General features: G+C 40.9%; 1 protein-coding gene across 1 annotated transcript in view; it reads left to right on the forward strand.

Moving 5' to 3' along the window:
- LOC127617571 (adhesion G protein-coupled receptor A3-like) overlaps positions 1-20000 on the forward strand; it is a 126495-nt gene that overhangs the window by 16701 nt on the left and 89794 nt on the right. The window contains 5 exon segments of the mRNA XM_052089545.1: positions 2060-2131; positions 6078-6149; positions 6400-6471; positions 6669-6832; positions 12848-13061. Coding sequence (XP_051945505.1) covers positions 2060-2131; positions 6078-6149; positions 6400-6471; positions 6669-6832; positions 12848-13061 — 594 coding nt within the window.

Here is a 20000-nt window from a genome sequence, read left to right on the forward strand (position 1 = left end):
CTGCTCATGTCTTCACAAAATCTTCCAAGACAGACGGATTGTAAAACATCATGGGTGCATCTTGTTAAATTAGCACCATGTTGTGATCGTCTGCAGATGTCAGTTTGTTTGACTCATTGTGTAAAGACGGCAGAGGTGTCTCAGACGTTTAAGGTCTCCGTCCTCCTTCATGCCCCATCACTCCCACCAGACGCAGGAAACGAATGGACACAATTTCAGGAAGTTTGTTTTGGCCTCAGAGGAAAGCCAGTGGTCACGTTATGATGTCATGAAGTGTATTTTTAGTACAGAGGGTGAGAGGGGCCAGAACTCGGGGCAGTTTTGGTACATGACTGACATATTGTATTTGTGTATGACCAGAAACGTGGATTTATCAGTGAAGTTAGGCTACAGATTATACTTGATCAAGATTATAGAGCATTACGAATTATACAGAGAATATCTCTGTTCCTTAAAGTCATTTGATTTAACATTTCTCTTGCCCATTGGGGCCATGAAGTCTTTATTTTCTGTAATCATTTAGATAAAAGTTCTGTATGTCTTACAGAATGTAGTCTACCAGACTGGTCTCCTAGGCAACCAAATTGGCCTGGTTGCTAGGGAGGGTAGAGTCACATGGGGTAACCTCCTCGTGGTCACTATAATGTGGTTCTTGCTCTCGGTGGGGCATGTGGTGAGTTGTGCGTGGACCATAGAGAATAGCGTGAAGCCTCCACACGCACTACGTCTCCACGGTAACGCACTCACATGATGAGATGCGCGGATTGACGGTCTCAGACACGGAGGCAACTGAGATTCGTCCTAAGCCACCCGGATTGAATCGAGTCACTACGCCACCATGAGGACTTGGAGCACATTGGGAATTGGGCATTCCACATTGGGAGAAACAGAGGGAAAATTACAAAAACAAATAAATAAATACAATATAAGCATGAGGTAGGCTAGAATAGTAATATTTTGATTTGTAACTTGAGATCAAACAATGCAATAAATTTACGGTTACAGGTTCAGCTCAATCGACAGCATTGTGTTCCAGAGTGACACTTACAATGGAAGTCAATGGGGTTGCTAGGGTGTTCACAGTGGTTGTTAGTGCATTGCTAGGTGGTTGCTAGGGTGTACTGGGAGGTTGCTAGGTCATTGCTAGGTGGTTCCTAGGATTTTTTGGGTGACTGAGAGGACATTGCTAGGTGGTAGTTTGGACATTGCTAGGGTATTCTGGGAGGTTGCCAGAGTATTGCTAGGTTGTCGCTAGGGTGCCCTGGCTGCTTGCTAAGTATTGCTAATGAGGTTGCAAGGGTGTAATGGGTGGTTGCTAGGGCATTACTAGGTGGTTGCTAGGATGATCTGGGTGGCTGTGAGGGCATTGCTAGGTGGTTGCTAGGGTGTTCTAAGTGGTTGCTAGTGCATTGCTAGGTGGTTGCTAGGGTGTTTAAACAACGTTACAGCTCAAATAATACATGAGTGCTTTTATAAAATTATAAACTTCACATTTCTGCCATTTAAACCCTCCAAAATTTTACCCCCATTGACTTCCATTGTTTTACGGCAGTAATGTGACACTATTTTTTATGTTACGAATGGGATGTTTAAATGCAATTTAAATACAAAGTATATAAACGAAATAAACCAAAAAATAAATAACTTCAGAAAAAGACATTTTGTAGAATAAATGAATCTATAAAAATGAATTATAAAGGTTGCATGGAAAGTAAACGCTTTACAAATAGATTGAATTATTATGCATTAGGTCACGAACTAACGAACTAACGATGAACGTTTCTTTTAATTGCATTTATTAATCTTAGTTAATGTTAATTTATAAAAACACACATTAGTTCATAGTGCATTAACTTATTAACATATGTTGCACAAACTGTCAATTAAAATCAATTGAAAACAATATACATGAATAATCGAACGAATCTCTCTTTTCAGTGAATAATGTTAAATATTGGGATTTTCTTACACAAGATTATAGTTGACAAGTCATATGGACGTCTCCTTTACAGTATGTCTTATCTTTCTCACTGATGTCTCTTTCTCTCTTTGTCTTCAGGGATCTCAGAAATAATCTCATTAGCAGAATCGCCATCGGTGCATTTCATGGTCTGTCAACTCTGAAGAGATTGTAAGTACGATGATCAATGGAAATATGTGAACGCTTCACGCTCCAATGTTCAAGCCAAATCTACGCCCTTGGGCGGGACTATCTGTTTGATTGACCAATGGCGTGTGTGTTTGTTTGCTGGTCAAAACGCTTTGTTGGAACACCCGCATCCAGTGAAACATTCTTCTTAAAGGAATATTCCAGGTTCAAAACAAGTTAAGCTCAATGGACACCATTTGTGGTATTATATTGACAAAAAGAAATGTGACCGTCCCTCCACATTTTTTTTAAGAAGTCCCCTTTCTTAAAAAAAAAGCACAAATTTGAGAGTCTGGGAATCTCAGCGAGTATTGATGCTGACTATCACACCTGGAGTCGTGAGTTCGAATCCCAAGGCGTGCTGAGTGACTCCACTCAGGTCTCCTTAGCAACCAAATTGGCCCGGTTGCTAGGGAGGGTAGAGTCACATGGGGTAACCTCCTCGTGGTGGTGATTAGTGTTTCTCGCTCTCAATGGGGTGTGTGGTGAGTTGTGTGTGGATCGTGGAGAGTAGCATGAGCCTCCACATGCTGTGAGTCTCCTTAGCAACCAAATTGGCCCGGTTGCTAGGGAGTGTAGTCACATGGGGTAACCTCCTCGTGGTGGTGATTAGTGGTTCTCTCAATGGGGCGTGTGGTGAGTTGTGTGTGGATCGTGGAGAGTAGCATGAGCCCCCACATGCTGTGAGTCTCCTAAGCAACCAAATTGACCCGGTTGCTAGGGAGGGTATAGTCACATGGGGTAACCTCCTCGTGGTGGTGATTAGTGATTCTCACTCTCAATGGGGCGTGTGGTGAGTTGTGTGTGGATCGTGGAGAGTAGCATGAGCCCCACATGCTGTGAGTCTCCTAAGCAACCAAATTGACCCGGTTGCTAGGGAGGGTATAGTCACATGGGGTAACCTCCTCGTGGTGGTGATTAGTGATTCTCACTCTCAATGGGGCGTGTGGTGAGTTGTGTGTGGATCGTGGAGAGTAGCATGAGCCCCCACATGCTGTGAGTCTCCTAAGCAACCAAATTGACCCGGTTGCTAGGGAGGGTATAGTCACATGGGGTAACCTCCTCGTGGTGGTGATTAGTGGTTCTCTCAATGGGGCGTGTGGTGAGTTGTGTGTGGATCGTGGAGAGTAGCATGAGTCTCCACATGCTGTGAGTCTCCGCGGTGTCATGCACAACGAGTCACGTGATCAGATGCGCGGATTGACCGTCTCAGAAGCGGCGGCAACTGAGACTCGTCCTCCGCCACCCGGATTGAGGCGAGTAACCGCGCCACCATAAGGACCTACTAAGTAATGGGAATTGGGCCTTCCAAATGGGAGAAAAGGGGATAAAATATATATAAAAAAGCTCAAATGCGTGTTCCAGTGAGACACTTCCAATGCAAGTCAATGGGGTTTAATCTGTAAACATTAAAATACTCACTGTTACAAAAGTATAGACACAAGACATAAACAATATGTGTGTTAACATGATTTAGTGTGATAAAATCACTTACTAAACGCATCTGTGTTATAAAGTTATAGCCAATTTTAACAACTTTGTTGCCATGACGATGTAATGTCAATAAACCCTAAAATGACTATAAAAACTTTACAGCTAAAATAAGACACAAGTTTTAACAAGAATGAATGTAAGTGCTTTTATAGTTTTTTTTATATATATAGTTTTTTTTTAATATATAGTCAAAATGTATTTTTGTTGTAATCAACATTAAGCTACAAATGCTGTCGATTGAGCTGAATTTGTATTGAACCCGGAATATTCCTTTAACTACTGATTGCTTCTTATTTTCTAACTTTTTTAAACCATTAACATTTATAGCTAGATACCTTCTTACAAACATTTTATCATTTATCCGACGGACTAACATTTTTTACTTAATACTGTAGCAGAGGTTTAAGGAGTTCCAGTCATAGTAAAGAGTCCTTTAGGCAGATCTCACTGGACGTAAACACTCAACATACGAGCTCAGACACACACAGATGGCGCGGGATAAACAGGAACTGCATGGATGGTTAATGTGCCGCTGGTTGGCTGAATTGAAGCAGCTGATGGTGGATGTGTGCTTGTGTGTGTGTGTGTGTGTGTGTGTGTGTGTGTGTGTGTGTGTGTGTGTGTGTGTCAGCACACCTGCTGTACAGTTATAATTTAAGCGGCTGGTCCAGGACTGCTGCACTAATCTAAGAGCACGTAACCCATGATTACAGCACCGAACCTCACCCACTGCAGAGCAGCAACGCAGGTATCTCATTACTGCGGGCACAGACACAGCGCCAGTTGGGGTTCAGTGCTAGTGGTTGCCAAATGGTTAACTATCTGAGCAGTTAATACACTGGTTGTGGGTTCAAACTCAAGCAGGGGTGATTAAAGAGTTACTATGATCACAATTCAGCACCCAAAGCACTTCATCCTAATTTGCCTGAAGGGTCCCGAAACAGTTAAATGCTCTCAATTATTTAACTCGTTCTTCATTATTTAATAAACCCTTGCCAACACTCTGTTATTGAAAACTACCGGCAGGCATATCTAACGTTTGTCGACATCTTTCTGCAGTCTCTGAACTATTCACAGGTGACCGCATAATTAAGATGAACAATGAAAATATTCCTGAGTGTTTAGTCATGACTGCAGTGCTTGGTTTGCACTTAAGTGGTTTGTATATAGTAACAAATTTCAGGGGGAATAGTTACTGCTCAGAAGTTGCTCTGTTCTTAGTTATGCTTAACACTCAAGCAATCACCTAGCAATGCCCTGGCAACCTCCCAAAGCACCCTAGCAACTACCTAGCAATGCTCTCACAGTCATCCAGAACATCTTATCAACCACCTAAAAATTCCCTAGCAACCACCCATTAAACCTGAGCAACCACATAGCAATGCCTTATCAACCAGCCAGAACACCCTTGCAACCACCTATCAATGCCCTGGAAACCTCCCAGAATACCCTAGCAACCCCCTTGCAATGTCCATACAACCACCTAGCAATGCACTAGCAACCACTCAGAACACCCTAGCAACCACCTAGCAATGCCCTCACAGCCACCCAGATCATCCTAGCAACCACCTAGTAATGCCCTAGCTACCACCCATTACACCCTTGCAACCTCATAGCAATGCCTTAGCAAGCAGCCAAGTCACCCTAGCGACAACATAGAAACCACCTAAAAATGCACTAGCAACTACTCTGAACACCCTATCAAACACCTTGCATTACCTTAGCAACCACATAGTGATGCTCTTGTAGTCACCCAGAACATCCTATCAACCACCTAGCAATTCCTTAGCAACCACCCAGAACAACCTAGAAAACACCTAGCAATGCCCTAGCAGCCACTCATAACACCTTAGCAATCAACCAGCAGTGCACTAGCAACCACCCAGAACACCATAGCAACCACCTATCAATGCCCTGGCAACCACCTAAAACACCAAACACTTTGCAGTGTCCTAGCAGCCACCTAGCTAGTCCTAGCAACCATTCAGAACTCCCTAGAAACCACCCATTAATGACCTGGCAACTACGCACAACACTCTAGCAACCACCCAGAACACCTTAGCAACTACCTAGCAATGCCCTAGCAACAAACCAGAACACCCAAGCAACCACCTAGCAATGCCTTGGCAACCAACAACAACAGTGTAGCATTGTGGTGGAGACTTGTGCATGGCCGAACACCACCCTACAAAAAACGTAGTCGGAGATAATATGATAATACATGTGTGATGTTGAAGAAATCTATAGGAATATTCACACTGATGTACTTCCCAAAACACAACAACAGAATTGGGTGTTTGCCTATACATAATTAGACAGATCTCCACATGGTCGTAATACACAAATATATCATTATGAGGCACTTTCTTGTCAGTTTCTTGTTATCTCCATTGAAAGTGTGTGTGTGTGTGTGTGTGTGTGTGTGTGTCCTCAGGGATCTCTCCAACAACCGGATTGGCTGTTTCTCTCCTGATATGTTTCTCGACCTCGGTCGCCTCTCAAAACTGTGAGTAATGTGAAAATTCTCTCTCTCTGTCTCTCTCTCTCTCTCTCTCTCTCTCTCTCTCTCTCTCTCTCTCTCTCTCTCTCTCTCTCTCTCTGTGTCTCTCTGTGTCTCTCTCTCTCTCTCTCTCTCTGTCTCTCTCTCTCTCTGTGTCTCTCTCTCTCAATAATTTATGTGCTGACTGTTCTGTTGTGCGATGGATGTGTTTGGCCTTCAAATGAATTTCTCTGATAAGTTTGTTTGTCTTTTTCAGGAATTTGTCTGGGAATATTTTCTCCACACTACCGGAGGGGCTGTTCACACACTTGCCTTCCCTGAGAGTTCTGTAAGATGAATTCCTACATGCATATACATCTGTTTAAAGGGGAAGTGTGTAATTACTGCTACTCTTGTGGCACAAAACAGAATTGCAAAATATATATATATATTTTTTTAGCGGCCCGACAATGAAACAGTGACTTAAGCAATGGCGTGACTGAGTTTGGGGCGTGGCTATTTGTTTGTGTTTTGTTGTTCTCACAGGAACTTCGGCTCAGAGTATCTGTTCTGTGATTGTCAGCTGCATTGGTTAATGTTATGGGTCAGAACTCACTCAGTACATTTGGGGAATGAAACCGTGTGTGCATATCCGACCCGTCTGCACGGACTGGAGTTCTGCAGCCTTCACGAACAGCAGCTCACCTGCGGTAAGACTATTAAGTTTGTGAGATTGTAAGAACCTAAATTGGGATAATTTAAGGATAACTCCAGCTCCATGTTCAAACGTAGGCATGTGGCAGTGTAGACACCGAGACAGTCCATGATGTCTTTTCTTGTTCTTGTGATAAGAAGCATCTGAAACTGAAGCCAGCCGTTCAGTCATTACAGATGCGTTCACCACGCTTTATTTGCACTTGTGGGTCGTCTTCCTTTGTGGTGTCCTCCTGCCCAGATCAGGTGCTCATCAGGTGGGATCTACAGCAGTCTGTGCTGGCGGTGATGAAGAAAGCCCTTCCTCCTCCTCCTCGTGTATTATCATGTATCTCTCAGGAGTGCTGCTGTTATGATATGTGCCGCCGTGTGGCTGACTGTGTAATTTACTTTGGCTCAGAAACGCTGCTGTGCGTCTGCGGTGTGGAGGAGTTGGTGTGGGGCCCTCGGGGGCCGGAATGCTAACTTGTGCTTTCGTCTGGTGAGAGAGCGACAAGAAATAAATTAAAGATGCGCAGAAGTCACAGAGGGACGCGGCAATGACACTGCTGCATATGCTGCATGAATCTCCCTCTGAAGTGAAGAGAGTTTGCTGGTTCAGTGCCAGAAATGCACTTTTCCTTCAGACAAATAAATTATAGTTTTAAGAATCACGCATTTCAAATTCAGAACAAAATTCCATCAAATGTAATTGAGTAATCTTATATATATATTTATATTCTATACTATTCTATTCTATTCTATTCTATTCTATATATTCTGTTCTATTCTATTCTATATATATATATATTCTATTCTATATATATATATTCTATTGTATTATATATATATATGTATTCTATTCTATTATATATATATATTCTATTCTATATATTCTGTTCTATTCTATTTTATTATATATATATATTCTATTCTATATATATATTCTATTCTATTATACTGTATATATTTATATTCTATATATATATATATGTATTCTATTCTATTATATATATATTCTATTATATATATCTATTCTATTCTATTATATATATATATATATATATATATATATATATATATATATATATATATATATATATATATATATATATATATATATTCTATTCTATATATATATATTCTATTCTATTCTATATATTCTGTTCTATTCTATTCTATATATATATATATATATATATATATTCTATTCTATTCTATATATATATATTCTATTCTATTCTATATATTCTGTTCTATTCTATTCTATTATATATATATTCTATTTTATTTTATATATATATATATATTCTATTCTATTCTATATATATATTCTATTCTATTATATATATATATATATATATATATTCTATTCTATATATATATTCTATTCTATTCTATTCTATTATCTATATCTATTCTATTCTATATATATATATATATATATATATATATATATATATATATATATATATATATATATATATATATATATATATATATATTCTATTCTATATATATATATATATATATTCTATTCTATATATATTCTATTCTATTCTATATATATATATATATATATATTCTATTCTATTCTATATATTCTGTTCTATTCTATTCTATTATATATATATTCTATTCTATTTTATTATATATATATATTCTATTCTATTATATATATATATATATTCTATTCTATTATATATATATTCTATTCTATATATATATATTCTATTCTATTTTATATATATATTCTATTCTATTATATATATATATTCTATTCTATTCTATATATATATATATATATTCTATTCTATTCTATATATTCTGTTCTATTCTATTCTATTATATATATATTCTATTCTATTTTATTATATATATATATTCTATTCTATTATATATATATATATTCTATTCTATATATATATTCTATTCTATTCTATTCTATTATCTATATCTATTCTATTCTATTATATATATATATATATATATATATATATATATATATATATATATTCTATTCTATATATATATATTCTATTCTATTCTATATATTCTGTTCTATTCTATTCTATATATATATATATATTCTATTCTATATATATTCTATTCTATTCTATATATATATATATATTCTATTCTATTCTATATATTCTGTTCTATTCTATTCTATTATATATATATTCTATTCTATTTTATTATATATATATATTCTATTCTATTATATATATATATATTCTATTCTATTATATATATATTCTATTCTATATATATATATTCTATTCTATTTATATATATATATTCTATTCTATTATATATATATATTCTATTATATATATATATATTCTATTCTATTATATATATATATTCTATTCTATTTTATATATATATTCTATTCTATTATATATATATATTCTATTATATATATATATTCTATTCTATTATATATATATATTCTATTCTATATATATATATTCTATTCTATTCTATATATTCTGTTCTATTCTATTCTATATATATATATATATTCTATTCTATTCTATATATATATATATATATATTATATATATATATATATATATATTATATATATATATATATATATATATTCTATTCTATATATATATATATATATTCTATTCTATTCTATATATTCTGTTCTATTCTATTCTATTATATATATATATTCTATTCTATTTTATTATATATATATATTCTATTCTATTATATATATATATATTCTATTATATATATATATATTCTATTCTATATACATATATTCTATTCTATTCTATTATATATATTCTATTCTATTATATATATATATATTCTATTCTATTATATATATTCTGTTATATTCTATATATATATATGTGTGTGTGTATGTATGTATGTGTGTGTGTGTGTGTGTGTGTATGTATGTATGTGTGTGTGTGTGTGTGTGTATATATATATATATTTATTAAAAAATATATGTTTTGAGAATTTAATAATACATTTAAATCCCAATTTTGTTTAATAATAATAATAATAATATATAATAATAATAATAATAATAATAATAATTGTTTGCCCTTTTGTGGGCTTTTTTCTGAACATGTAAAATAAACGATGTCTCTTCCTTTTACATTATATACTTCAATTCAGTAACAGATTCTCAGTCTGATTAATTAGACCAAATATTTTAAGTGCTTATACCTAGAGTATAAATATTGAAAACTAATCAAGATAAATACATCAGATGTTTGAAATAATACACGATGGAATTCATTATAGGGGCATATTTTGCTATCATATGTTAAATACCGGAGTCATATATGCCAGCATTCATTTCTGACCATGTTTGGGATGACTTAAAAGTCAGCATGAAATTAATATTGACTTGTCAATTCTATTCAAATCAGGTCCTCAAATCAATTTATCCGGTCTCATTAAAACTGAATTGAAATCTTTGTATCAGACCTTCATAATTTATTTTTGGTACTTTTCAAATGAAAATCCATAATAAAAATAGAAATTAATTCATGTTTTAAACCATAATCATCTAAATAAAGAGTGAAATAAACAAGATATTTCAATATTTATTATGGGATTATATAGACATGACTGTGGTGTCATTTCCAATCAAATTATGCCAAAAAAGAGTGTAAATATTGTTTAATTGTGTGTATTAAGTGCACATAAAATGTTAGCAATGAAATTAGCATTAGCCACACAAAGGAGCTGCGCATTAAAATGTCATTTCCAGAACATGAACAGAAATGTCCTGTGATGCATGAACACACTGTTGGTCATTGTCAGTAGACTAATTCAATAAACGAGTGAGAGTGTGAACGGGACTTTACTTTCTAGAGGTCCACAGCGCTAAAAGTGTCCGAAGTCGAACACCCTTATATGGACACATCCTGTTTCCTTGAGACGTGTAGAGAATGCTGAGGAACGCTGACTTCTGCATAAAGATCCCAAATGTTTATTTGTCCTGAAGACACTTTGCATGTGTGTTGCAAGATCGCAATAACAGGGGCATGAGCTTTAGTTTCACAATATTTGCACAGAGGACATGATTAAAGCCACAGAAACACAATAAAAAGCAATATCTGCTAATTCTCTTGAGATTTTAAATATACATGCTTCTGTCCTCCCGCTTGTGTCTCAGGTCAGATAAACACACAGCTTTGGTTAAAGGTTAAATAGTTCATGCAAAAATGAAAGTTCTGTCATCGTTTACTCACCCTCATGCCGTTCCAAACATGTATGCTGTTATTGTTTTTTCTAATCAGAGCGGAACAACTTTTAGCGATAGTTTGTGTCTGTTCATACGAGACTTAAAGGGACTCGTTTGTTTATTTTATATTTAAATCGTGTTATCCGTTTTGGAACGGACCGCTTCCGGAGAGAGGCCTGTCGGGAGAGGCGGTTATTCCCAGGGTCGTGCAAAATATGTTATCCGAGGTGCGCGACACCTCTGGAGCTTAGAATAGCACAAAGGGCCTGGAGGAACGTGCTGAAAGTGTCAAAAACAACAAAGTCATTTCGGGAGAGGGTGTAAACGCGCTGGGGGTCCTACACATGGGTCTCGCGCCCCCCGCCCGGTGAGGTGCGGGGAAAACGCGGCCGCTCATAGGGGCGCGAAGGCGGACCATCCTCGTGGCTATTCGTGAGGGGGTATGGGCCTGGAGCCACGTAACCGGGAAAGCTGTGTTTCTCGGGGCCGCGGGGACGCGGCGGACGAGCCGAGGAGGCCCACGGGGTTCCCGCTGCGGCCACCGCGCTCGTGCCGCTGCAGTAGAGCAACCGTCTGTGTCTTCCAAGGAGGGGGTTCGGGCTGAGAAGGTTCGAGGTCGAGAAACATATCAGGAGAGAAACAGCCAATCCGGTTGTTGGAGAGATCCCTGAGGACACACACACACACACACACACACACACACACACTTTCAATGGAGATAACAAGAAACTGACAGTACGTGACGTGCTGAGCGGGGAGGAACTCGCTGCCCAAAGCGGCCGAAAAACGACCGGGCAGGGGCTTGCCCCTGGCGCGTCACGTACTCCTGTCGATCAGGGGGGGGTGTGGAAGAGTCTGTCCGGCCGGCAACACTTGCGTCCGGCCTAACGTTACGTTCTCCTGCCTGGCCGGACCACCAGGCCTGTCTGGACCTGCCCTGTGTCCGAGGGGCGGCGACCGAACCGGCCTGCCTTGCTGTCACCGACGTCTCGGTCGTTTGGAACCAGGCCCTCACGGTGGCGCGGTTACTCACCTCAATCCAGGTGGTGGAGGACGAATCTCAGTTGCCTCCACTTGACTCACGTGACTCGTTGTGCATGACACCGCGGAGACTCACAGCATGTGGAGGCTCATCCTACTCTCCACGATCCACACACAACTCACCACACGCCCCATTGAGAGAACCACTAATTACCACCACGAGGAGGTTACCCCATGTGACTCTACCCTCCCTAGCAACCGGGCCAATTTGGTTGCTAAGGAGACCTGGCTGGAGTCACTCAGCACGCACTGGATTCAAACTCACGACTCCAGGAGTGATAGTCAGCATCAATACTCGCTCAGATACCCACAGACCCCCATTACTTGTAGTCCTTAAATATAAGTCATCATTTACTCACCCTCATGTTGTTCCAAACCTGTGACGTTCTTTCTTCTGTGGAACACAAAAGTATACTTTATAAAATGCTGTTGTTCTTTCTTCTTTTTGTTCTTTTTTTCTTTTCTCTTGTGCAATTTAAGTCAATATTTCATCATGTCAAATTCATTCATCGTTCTCTATGACTCTGACTAAAGTGGCATGCGATATTAGTCGACAGCAATTACATTTCAATCTGTACACAGTCAGTATATGTATTAGTTTGTTTAATATGTACACGAGAAACCCTGGCGAAGACCTGAAATAATAGTTACAGTCGTGAGTTGTTATATGATGTTAATGTTTATGTTATAGCTGATTAATAACACATATATAGGATGTGTCGGAGTAATGCGATTAACCTGTGTGTGTATTGGCTCTGTATTGTAGATGGTCCTCTGGAGCTCCCCGTCCTGCAGCTTATACCGTCTCAGAGACAGCTGGTGTTCCGCGGTGACCGTCTGCCCCTTCAGTGCACAACCTCTTACCTCGACCCATCTTTTAAACTGTCCTGGATTCACGAGCAGCGTCCCGTACACACACTGGAGGAGAGAGGCGTGTTTGTCGAAGACAGCATCATTCATGACTGTTGCCTCATTACCAGGTGATTAAGAGCATGAGTGTGAGAGGGAATCGGATGTTGGGAAACCATCTACGATTTGATGCCACTAACCGGGTAAACTTTGGTAGGACTGTGCACCTGACTCGCTTTATTTTATTTATTTGTTTTAGGATTAATTTAGGCATTCAGTTGTTTATTGCCTGTGTTTGCAATTGCTTTTCAGTTTGATGTGCAATAAGCATCAGACTCTCAGTGAATAGACTGTTTGTGCTTTGCAAGCACATTATACAGAAGCTTGATGATCGACCATTAAACAAAAACACATTTGTCTACTACAAAACTAAAGATTTGTCACTTGGGGACCTCAATGTCTGTGGCTGTTACAGCACTGCTACTTTGGGAAAATATGAAAGACAGACAGACAGACATACAGATAGAATGGATGGATGGATGGATAGACAGACAGACAGACAGACAGACAGACAGACAGACAGACATACAGATAGAATGGATGGATGGATGGATAGACAGACAGACAGACAGACAGACAGACAGACAGATAGATGGATGGATAAAGATAGACAGACAGACAGAATGGATAGATAAAGATCGATAGACAGACAGACAGATAGATAGACAGACAGGATGGATGGTCAGATGGACGACGGACGGACAGACAGACAGGATTGATGGATAAAGATAGATAGACAGACAGACAGACAGACAGGATGGATGGATGGATGGTCAGACGGACGGACAGACGGATGGACAGATGGATAAAGATAGATAGACAGACAGACAGACAGATAGACAGACACAGACAGACAGACAGACAGATAGACAGACAGACAGGATGGACAGACAGATGTGTAGATGAACATGTCATATGATCACACTAACAAACACACACACGCTAACACACACACACTTACACACACACACACACTCACACACACACACTAACACACACACTCACACACACACACACACACACACACACACACACACACACACACACACACACAAACACACACACTAACACACACACTCACGCTAACTCACACTAACACACACACACACACATTAACACACACACACACACACACACACTCACTAACACACACACACACACACACACTCACACTAACACACACACACACACACACACTCACACTAACACACACACACACACACTCACACTAACACACACACACACACACACACTCACACTAACACACACACACACACACACACTCACACTAACACACACACACACACACACACACTCACACAAACACACACACTCACACTAACACACACTCACACTAACACACACACTCACACTAACACACAGACGGTTAAGAGGCGCGTGAGTCTGTTTGGGTTAAAGCAAACCATGTGACAGTTAATTATTTTAACTAGCATTTACCACCCAGTGCCGTCTGAGCATACTGATGAAGTGCCGACAGAAATATGTTTCGCAGTGTCAACAAGCCTCGCTCACAGTTTGTGGAAGCGGATGGACGGCTGTTAAACAGTCCGTGCTCACACATGCATTGTTCTCGATTCATGAGCTCTGATTTCCCTTCGTCAGTGCACTTTACAGTGTGTGATTATTAGTATGCAGTGGAGACACTGACTCATTCAGCCATCAAATGAATCATCTGCTGTGTAGTCCGGACTCGTTCTGTTCTGAATCAATTCCCTCTCGGATTTAGCTCATAATCTCAGTACTAGAGTTGAGCAGGCGGTTTAAGAAGTGTTATTAGAGTATTTTTTCTTTAGCAAGTGGTGACATTCAATATGCATTTTGTTCCCCGACCCAGACTACCATTGAGATACAGTTCATAGTGGCAGCTGCTGTCGTAAAAAAGTACGATTTAATGGCTTGGACCCATGTTGGGTCTTGGTCATCGTCTTTCGCTGTTCTGCATCAACATTTCTCCCTTCCGTTTTTCCGTCCCTCTCTCCAGAAGTCATTCCTGCTGTCATTTTATGGATGTCATGACATTCTCGTTCTGATTAGAGCCCTTAATTAATCATCGCTCTCCCCCTTGTTCATACAAACTGAGCTGCTCAGGGTTACGATTGGAACCTACACGCTCATGTTGCTGTTGGCCGTGAGGAGATTCCTCTGGAGAAGGAGATGGAGAGAGAGAAGTTCTGTCTGTCCGCACTGGTGTCAGAACAGTTATAGGAGAGCTATAGGATGCTCCCTTGCTCCCTATTTAGTGCATGACTTAACCTCCAGTGTGCTGTCTGTCTGCACTGGTGTCAGAACAGTTATAGGAGAGCTATAGGATGCTCCCTTGCTCCCTATTTAGTGCATGACTTAACCTCCAGTGTGCTGTCTGTCTGCACTGGTCTCAGAACAGTTATAGGAGAGCTATAGGATGCTCCCTTGCTCCCTATTTAGTGCATGACTTAACCTCCAGTGTGCTGTCTGTCTGCACTGGTCTCAGAACAGTTATAGGATGCTCCCTTGTTCCCTATTTAGTGAATGACTTAACCTCCAGTGTGCTGTCTGTCTGCACTGGTCTCAGAACAGTTATAGGAGAGCTATAGGATGCTCCCTTGCTCACTATTTAGTGAATGACTTAACTTCCAGTGTGCCGTCTGTCTGCACTGGTCTCAGAACAGTTATAGGAGAGCTATAGGATGCTCCCTTGCTCCCTATTTAGTGCATGACTTAACCTCCAGTGTGCTGTCTGTCTGCACTGGTCTCAGAACAGTTATAGGAGAGCTATAGGATGCACCCTTGCTCCCTATTTAGTGCATGACTTAACCTCCAGTGTGCTGTCTGTCTGCACTGGTCTCAGAACAGTTATAGGAGAGCTATAGGATGCTCCCTTGCTCCCTATTTAGTGAATGACTTAACCTCCAGTGTGCTGTCTGTCTGCACTGGTCTCAGAACAGTTATAGGAGAGCTATAGGATGCTCCCTTGCTCCCTATTTAGCGCATGACTTAACCTCCAGTGTGCCGTCTGTCTGCACTGGTCTCAGAACAGTTATAGGAGAGCTATAGGATGCTCCCTTGCCCCCTATTTAGTGCATGACTTAACCTCCAGTGTGCTGTCTGTCTGCACTGGTCTCAAAACAGTTATAGGAGAGCCATAGAATGCTTCCTTGCTCCCTATTTAGTGCATTACTTAACCTCCAGTGTGCTGTCTGTCTGCACTGGTCTCAGAACAGTTATAGGAGAGCTATAGGATGCTCCCTTGCTCCCTATTTAGTGCATGACTTAACCTCCAGTGTGCTGTCTGTCTGCACAGGTCTCAGAACAGTTATAGGAGAGCTATAGGATGCACCCTTGCTCCCTATTTAGTGCATGACTTAACCTCCAGTGTGCTGTCTGTCTGCACTGGTCTCAGAACAGTTATTGGAGAGCCATAGAATGCTTCCTTGCTCCCTATTTAGTGCATTACTTAACCTCCAGTGTGCTGTCTGTCTGCACTGGTCTCAGAACAGTTATAGGAGAGATATAGAATGCTCCCTTGCTCCCTATTTAGTGAATGACTTAACCTCCAGTGTGCTGTCTGTCTGCACTGGTCTCAGAACAGTTATAGGAGAGCTATAGGATGCTCCCTTGCTCCCTATTTAGTGCATGACTTAACCTCCAGTGTGCTGTCTGTCTGCACTGGTCTCAGAACAGTTATTGGAGAGCTATAGGATGCACCCTTGCTCCCTATTTAGTGCATGACTTAACCTCCAGTGTGCTGTCTGTCTGCACTGGTCTCAGAACAGTTATTGGAGAGCTATAGGATGCACCCTTGCTCCCTATTTAGTGCATGACTTAACCTCCAGTGTGCTGTCTGTCGGCACTTGTCTCAGAACAGTTATAGGAGAGCTATAGGATGCTCCCTTGCTCCCTATTCAGTGCATGACTTAACCTCCAGTGTGCTGTCTGTCTGCACTGGTCTCAGAACAGTTATTGGAGAGCTATAGGATGCACCCTTGCTCCCTATTTAGTGCATGACTTAACCTCCAGTGTGCTGTCTGTCTGCACTGGTGTCAGAACAGTTATAGGAGAACTATAGGATGCTCCCTTGCTCCCTATTTAGTGCATGACTTAACCTCCAGTGTGCTGTCTGTCTGCACTGGTCTCAGAACAGTTATAGGAGAGCTATAGGATGCTCCCTTGCTCCTTATTTAGTGAATGACTTAACCTCCAGTGTGCCGTCTGTCTGCACTGGTCTCAGAACAGTTATAGGAGAGCTATAGGATGCTCCCTTGCTCCCTATTTAGTGCATGACTTAACCTCCAGTGTGCTGTCTGTCTGCACTGGTCTCAGAACAGTTATAGGAGAGCTATAGGATGCTCCCTTGCTCCCTATTTAGTGAATGACTTAACGTCCAGTGTGCTGTCTGTCTGCACTGGTCTCAGAACAGTTATAGGAGAGCTATAGGATGCTCCCTTGCTCCCTATTTAGCGCATGACTTAACCTCCAGTGTGCCGTCTGTCTGCACTGGTCTCAGAACAGTTATAGGAGAGCTATAGGATGCTCCCTTGCCCCCTATTTAATGAATGACTTAACCTCCAGTATGCTGTCTGTCTGCACTGGTCTCAGAACAGTTATAGGAGAGCTATAGGATGCTCCCTTGCCCCCTATTTAGTGCATGACTTAACCTCCAGTGTGCTGTCTGTCTGCACTGGTCTCAAAACAGTTATAGGAGAGCCATAGAATGCTTCCTTGCTCCCTATTTAGTGCATTACTTAACCTCCAGTGTGCTGTCGGTCTGCACTGGTCTCAGAACAGTTATAGGAGAGATATAGGATGCTCCCTTGCTCCCTATTTAGTGAATGACTTAACCTCCAGTGTGCTGTCTGTCTGCACTGGTCTCAGAACAGTTATAGGAGAGCTATAGGATGCTCCCTTGCTCCCTATTTAGTGCATGACTTAACCTCCAGTGTGCTGTCTGTCTGCACTGGTCTCAGAACAGTTATAGGAGAGCTATAGGATGCACCAATGCTCCCTATTTAGTGAATGACTTAACCTCCAGTGTGCTGTCTGTCTGCACTGGTCTCAGAACAGTTATAGAGAGCTATAGGATGCTCCCTTGCTCCCTATTTAGTGCATGACTTAACCTCCAGTGTGCTGTCTGTCTGCACTGGTCTCAGAAAAGTTATAGGAGAGCTATAGGATGCACCCTTTCTCTCTATTTAGTGAATGACTTAACCTCCAGTGTGCTGTCTGTCTGCACTGGTCTCAGAACAGTTATAGGAGAGCTATAGGATGCTCCCTTGCTCCCTATTTAGTGAATGACTTAACCTCCAGTGTGCTGTCTGTCTGCACTGGTCTCAGAACAGTTATAGGAGAGCTATAGGATGCTCCCTTGCCCCCTATTTAGTGCATGACTTAACCTCCAGTGTGCTGTCTGTCTGCACTGGTCTCAAAACAGTTATAGGAGAGCCATAGAATGCTTCCTTGCTCCCTATTTAGTGCATTACTTAACCTCCAGTGTGCTGTCGGTCTGCACTGGTCTCAGAACAGTTATAGGAGAGATATAGGATGCTCCCTTGCTCCCTATTTAGTGAATGACTTAACCTCCAGTGTGCTGTCTGTCTGCACTGGTCTCAGAACAGTTATAGGAGAGCTATAGGATGCTCCCTTGCCCCCTATTTAGTGAATGACTTAACCTCCAGTATGCTGTCTGTCTGCACTGGTCTCAGAACAGTTATAGGAGAGCTATAGGATGCTCCCTTGCCCCCTATTTAGTGCATGACTTAACCTCCAGTGTGCTGTCTGTCTGCACTGGTCTCAAAACAGTTATAGGAGAGCCATAGAATGCTTCCTTGCTCCCTATTTAGTGCATTACTTAACCTCCAGTGTGCTGTCGGTCTGCACTGGTCTCAGAACAGTTATAGGAGAGATATAGGATGCTCCCGTGCTCCCTATTTAGTGAATGACTTAACCTCCAGTGTGCTGTCTGTCTGCACTGGTCTCAGAACAGTTATAGGAGAGATATAGGATGCTCCCTTGCTCCCTATTTAGTGCATGACTTAACCTCCAGTGTGCTGTCTGTCTGCACTGGTCTCAGAACAGTTATAGGAGAGCTATAGGATGCACCCTTGCTCCCTATTTAGTGAATGACTTAACCTCCAGTGTGCTGTCTGTCTGCACTGGTCTCAGAACAGTTATAGAGAGCTATAGGATGCTCCCTTGCTCCCTATTTAGTGCATGACTTAACCTCCAGTGTGCTGTCTGTCTGCACTGGTCTCAGAACAGTTACCACCCCCCCACCCACCCCCCACCCCAAATTGTTTTTTTTTAAATACATGATAAGGCAAGCAAACCATCTAAGACTGGTTTGAGCTGTTTTATCTTTATTATATTTTCTCTCTCGCTTTCATGCTTTGCTGTCTCTGGGCTGATTGGCCCTCGGGTGATGTGGTAGCCATGGCGACTGGAATTTAATTCTCCCATTACGTCTCAGATTGTCTGATGAGGGTTTGTGTCTCTGTCTCTCAGGTAAGAGGACAGACAATCAGTTTGAATGAGATCAAATTGACTGTTACATGGTTCAAGGATGGGAAAGGAGGCGGGAACCGGTTTGGCAATATAAATAATATTTTAATGAATAACTTAAACCAAAAGACAAACACACACATGACGGACATGTCTGTAAACTATCTCTCTCTCGTCGCACCACCGTCTGCCATCGGCCTTTATCCCTCTCGGAGGCTTGATTAGCCTGATAAGTGACCGGGTGTGTATAATCACGACCCGGCCCCGCCCTCCGCCCTGCCACATTCCTCCCTCATTCTCTCAGGCTGGAGAGCCCCCGGCCTGATGTACACCCCCCCCCCCCTCCCTTTAACTGGGGGAGGGTGTGCTTTAAGCCTGGTCTGCTGGCTTAAAATTTAAACGAGAGGGAAAAGGCCAACGCAGAGCAGCACTGAGATAGAGAGAGAGGAGAGAAAAAAAAACTACTCGCCGGTTCTCCGATACACCGTCGCATGGTCCTCGAGCACTCCTCCACC

This window comes from Xyrauchen texanus, chromosome 24 (assembly GCF_025860055.1).
Source record: "Xyrauchen texanus isolate HMW12.3.18 chromosome 24, RBS_HiC_50CHRs, whole genome shotgun sequence".
Classification (NCBI taxonomy): Eukaryota; Metazoa; Chordata; class Actinopteri; order Cypriniformes; family Catostomidae; genus Xyrauchen; species Xyrauchen texanus.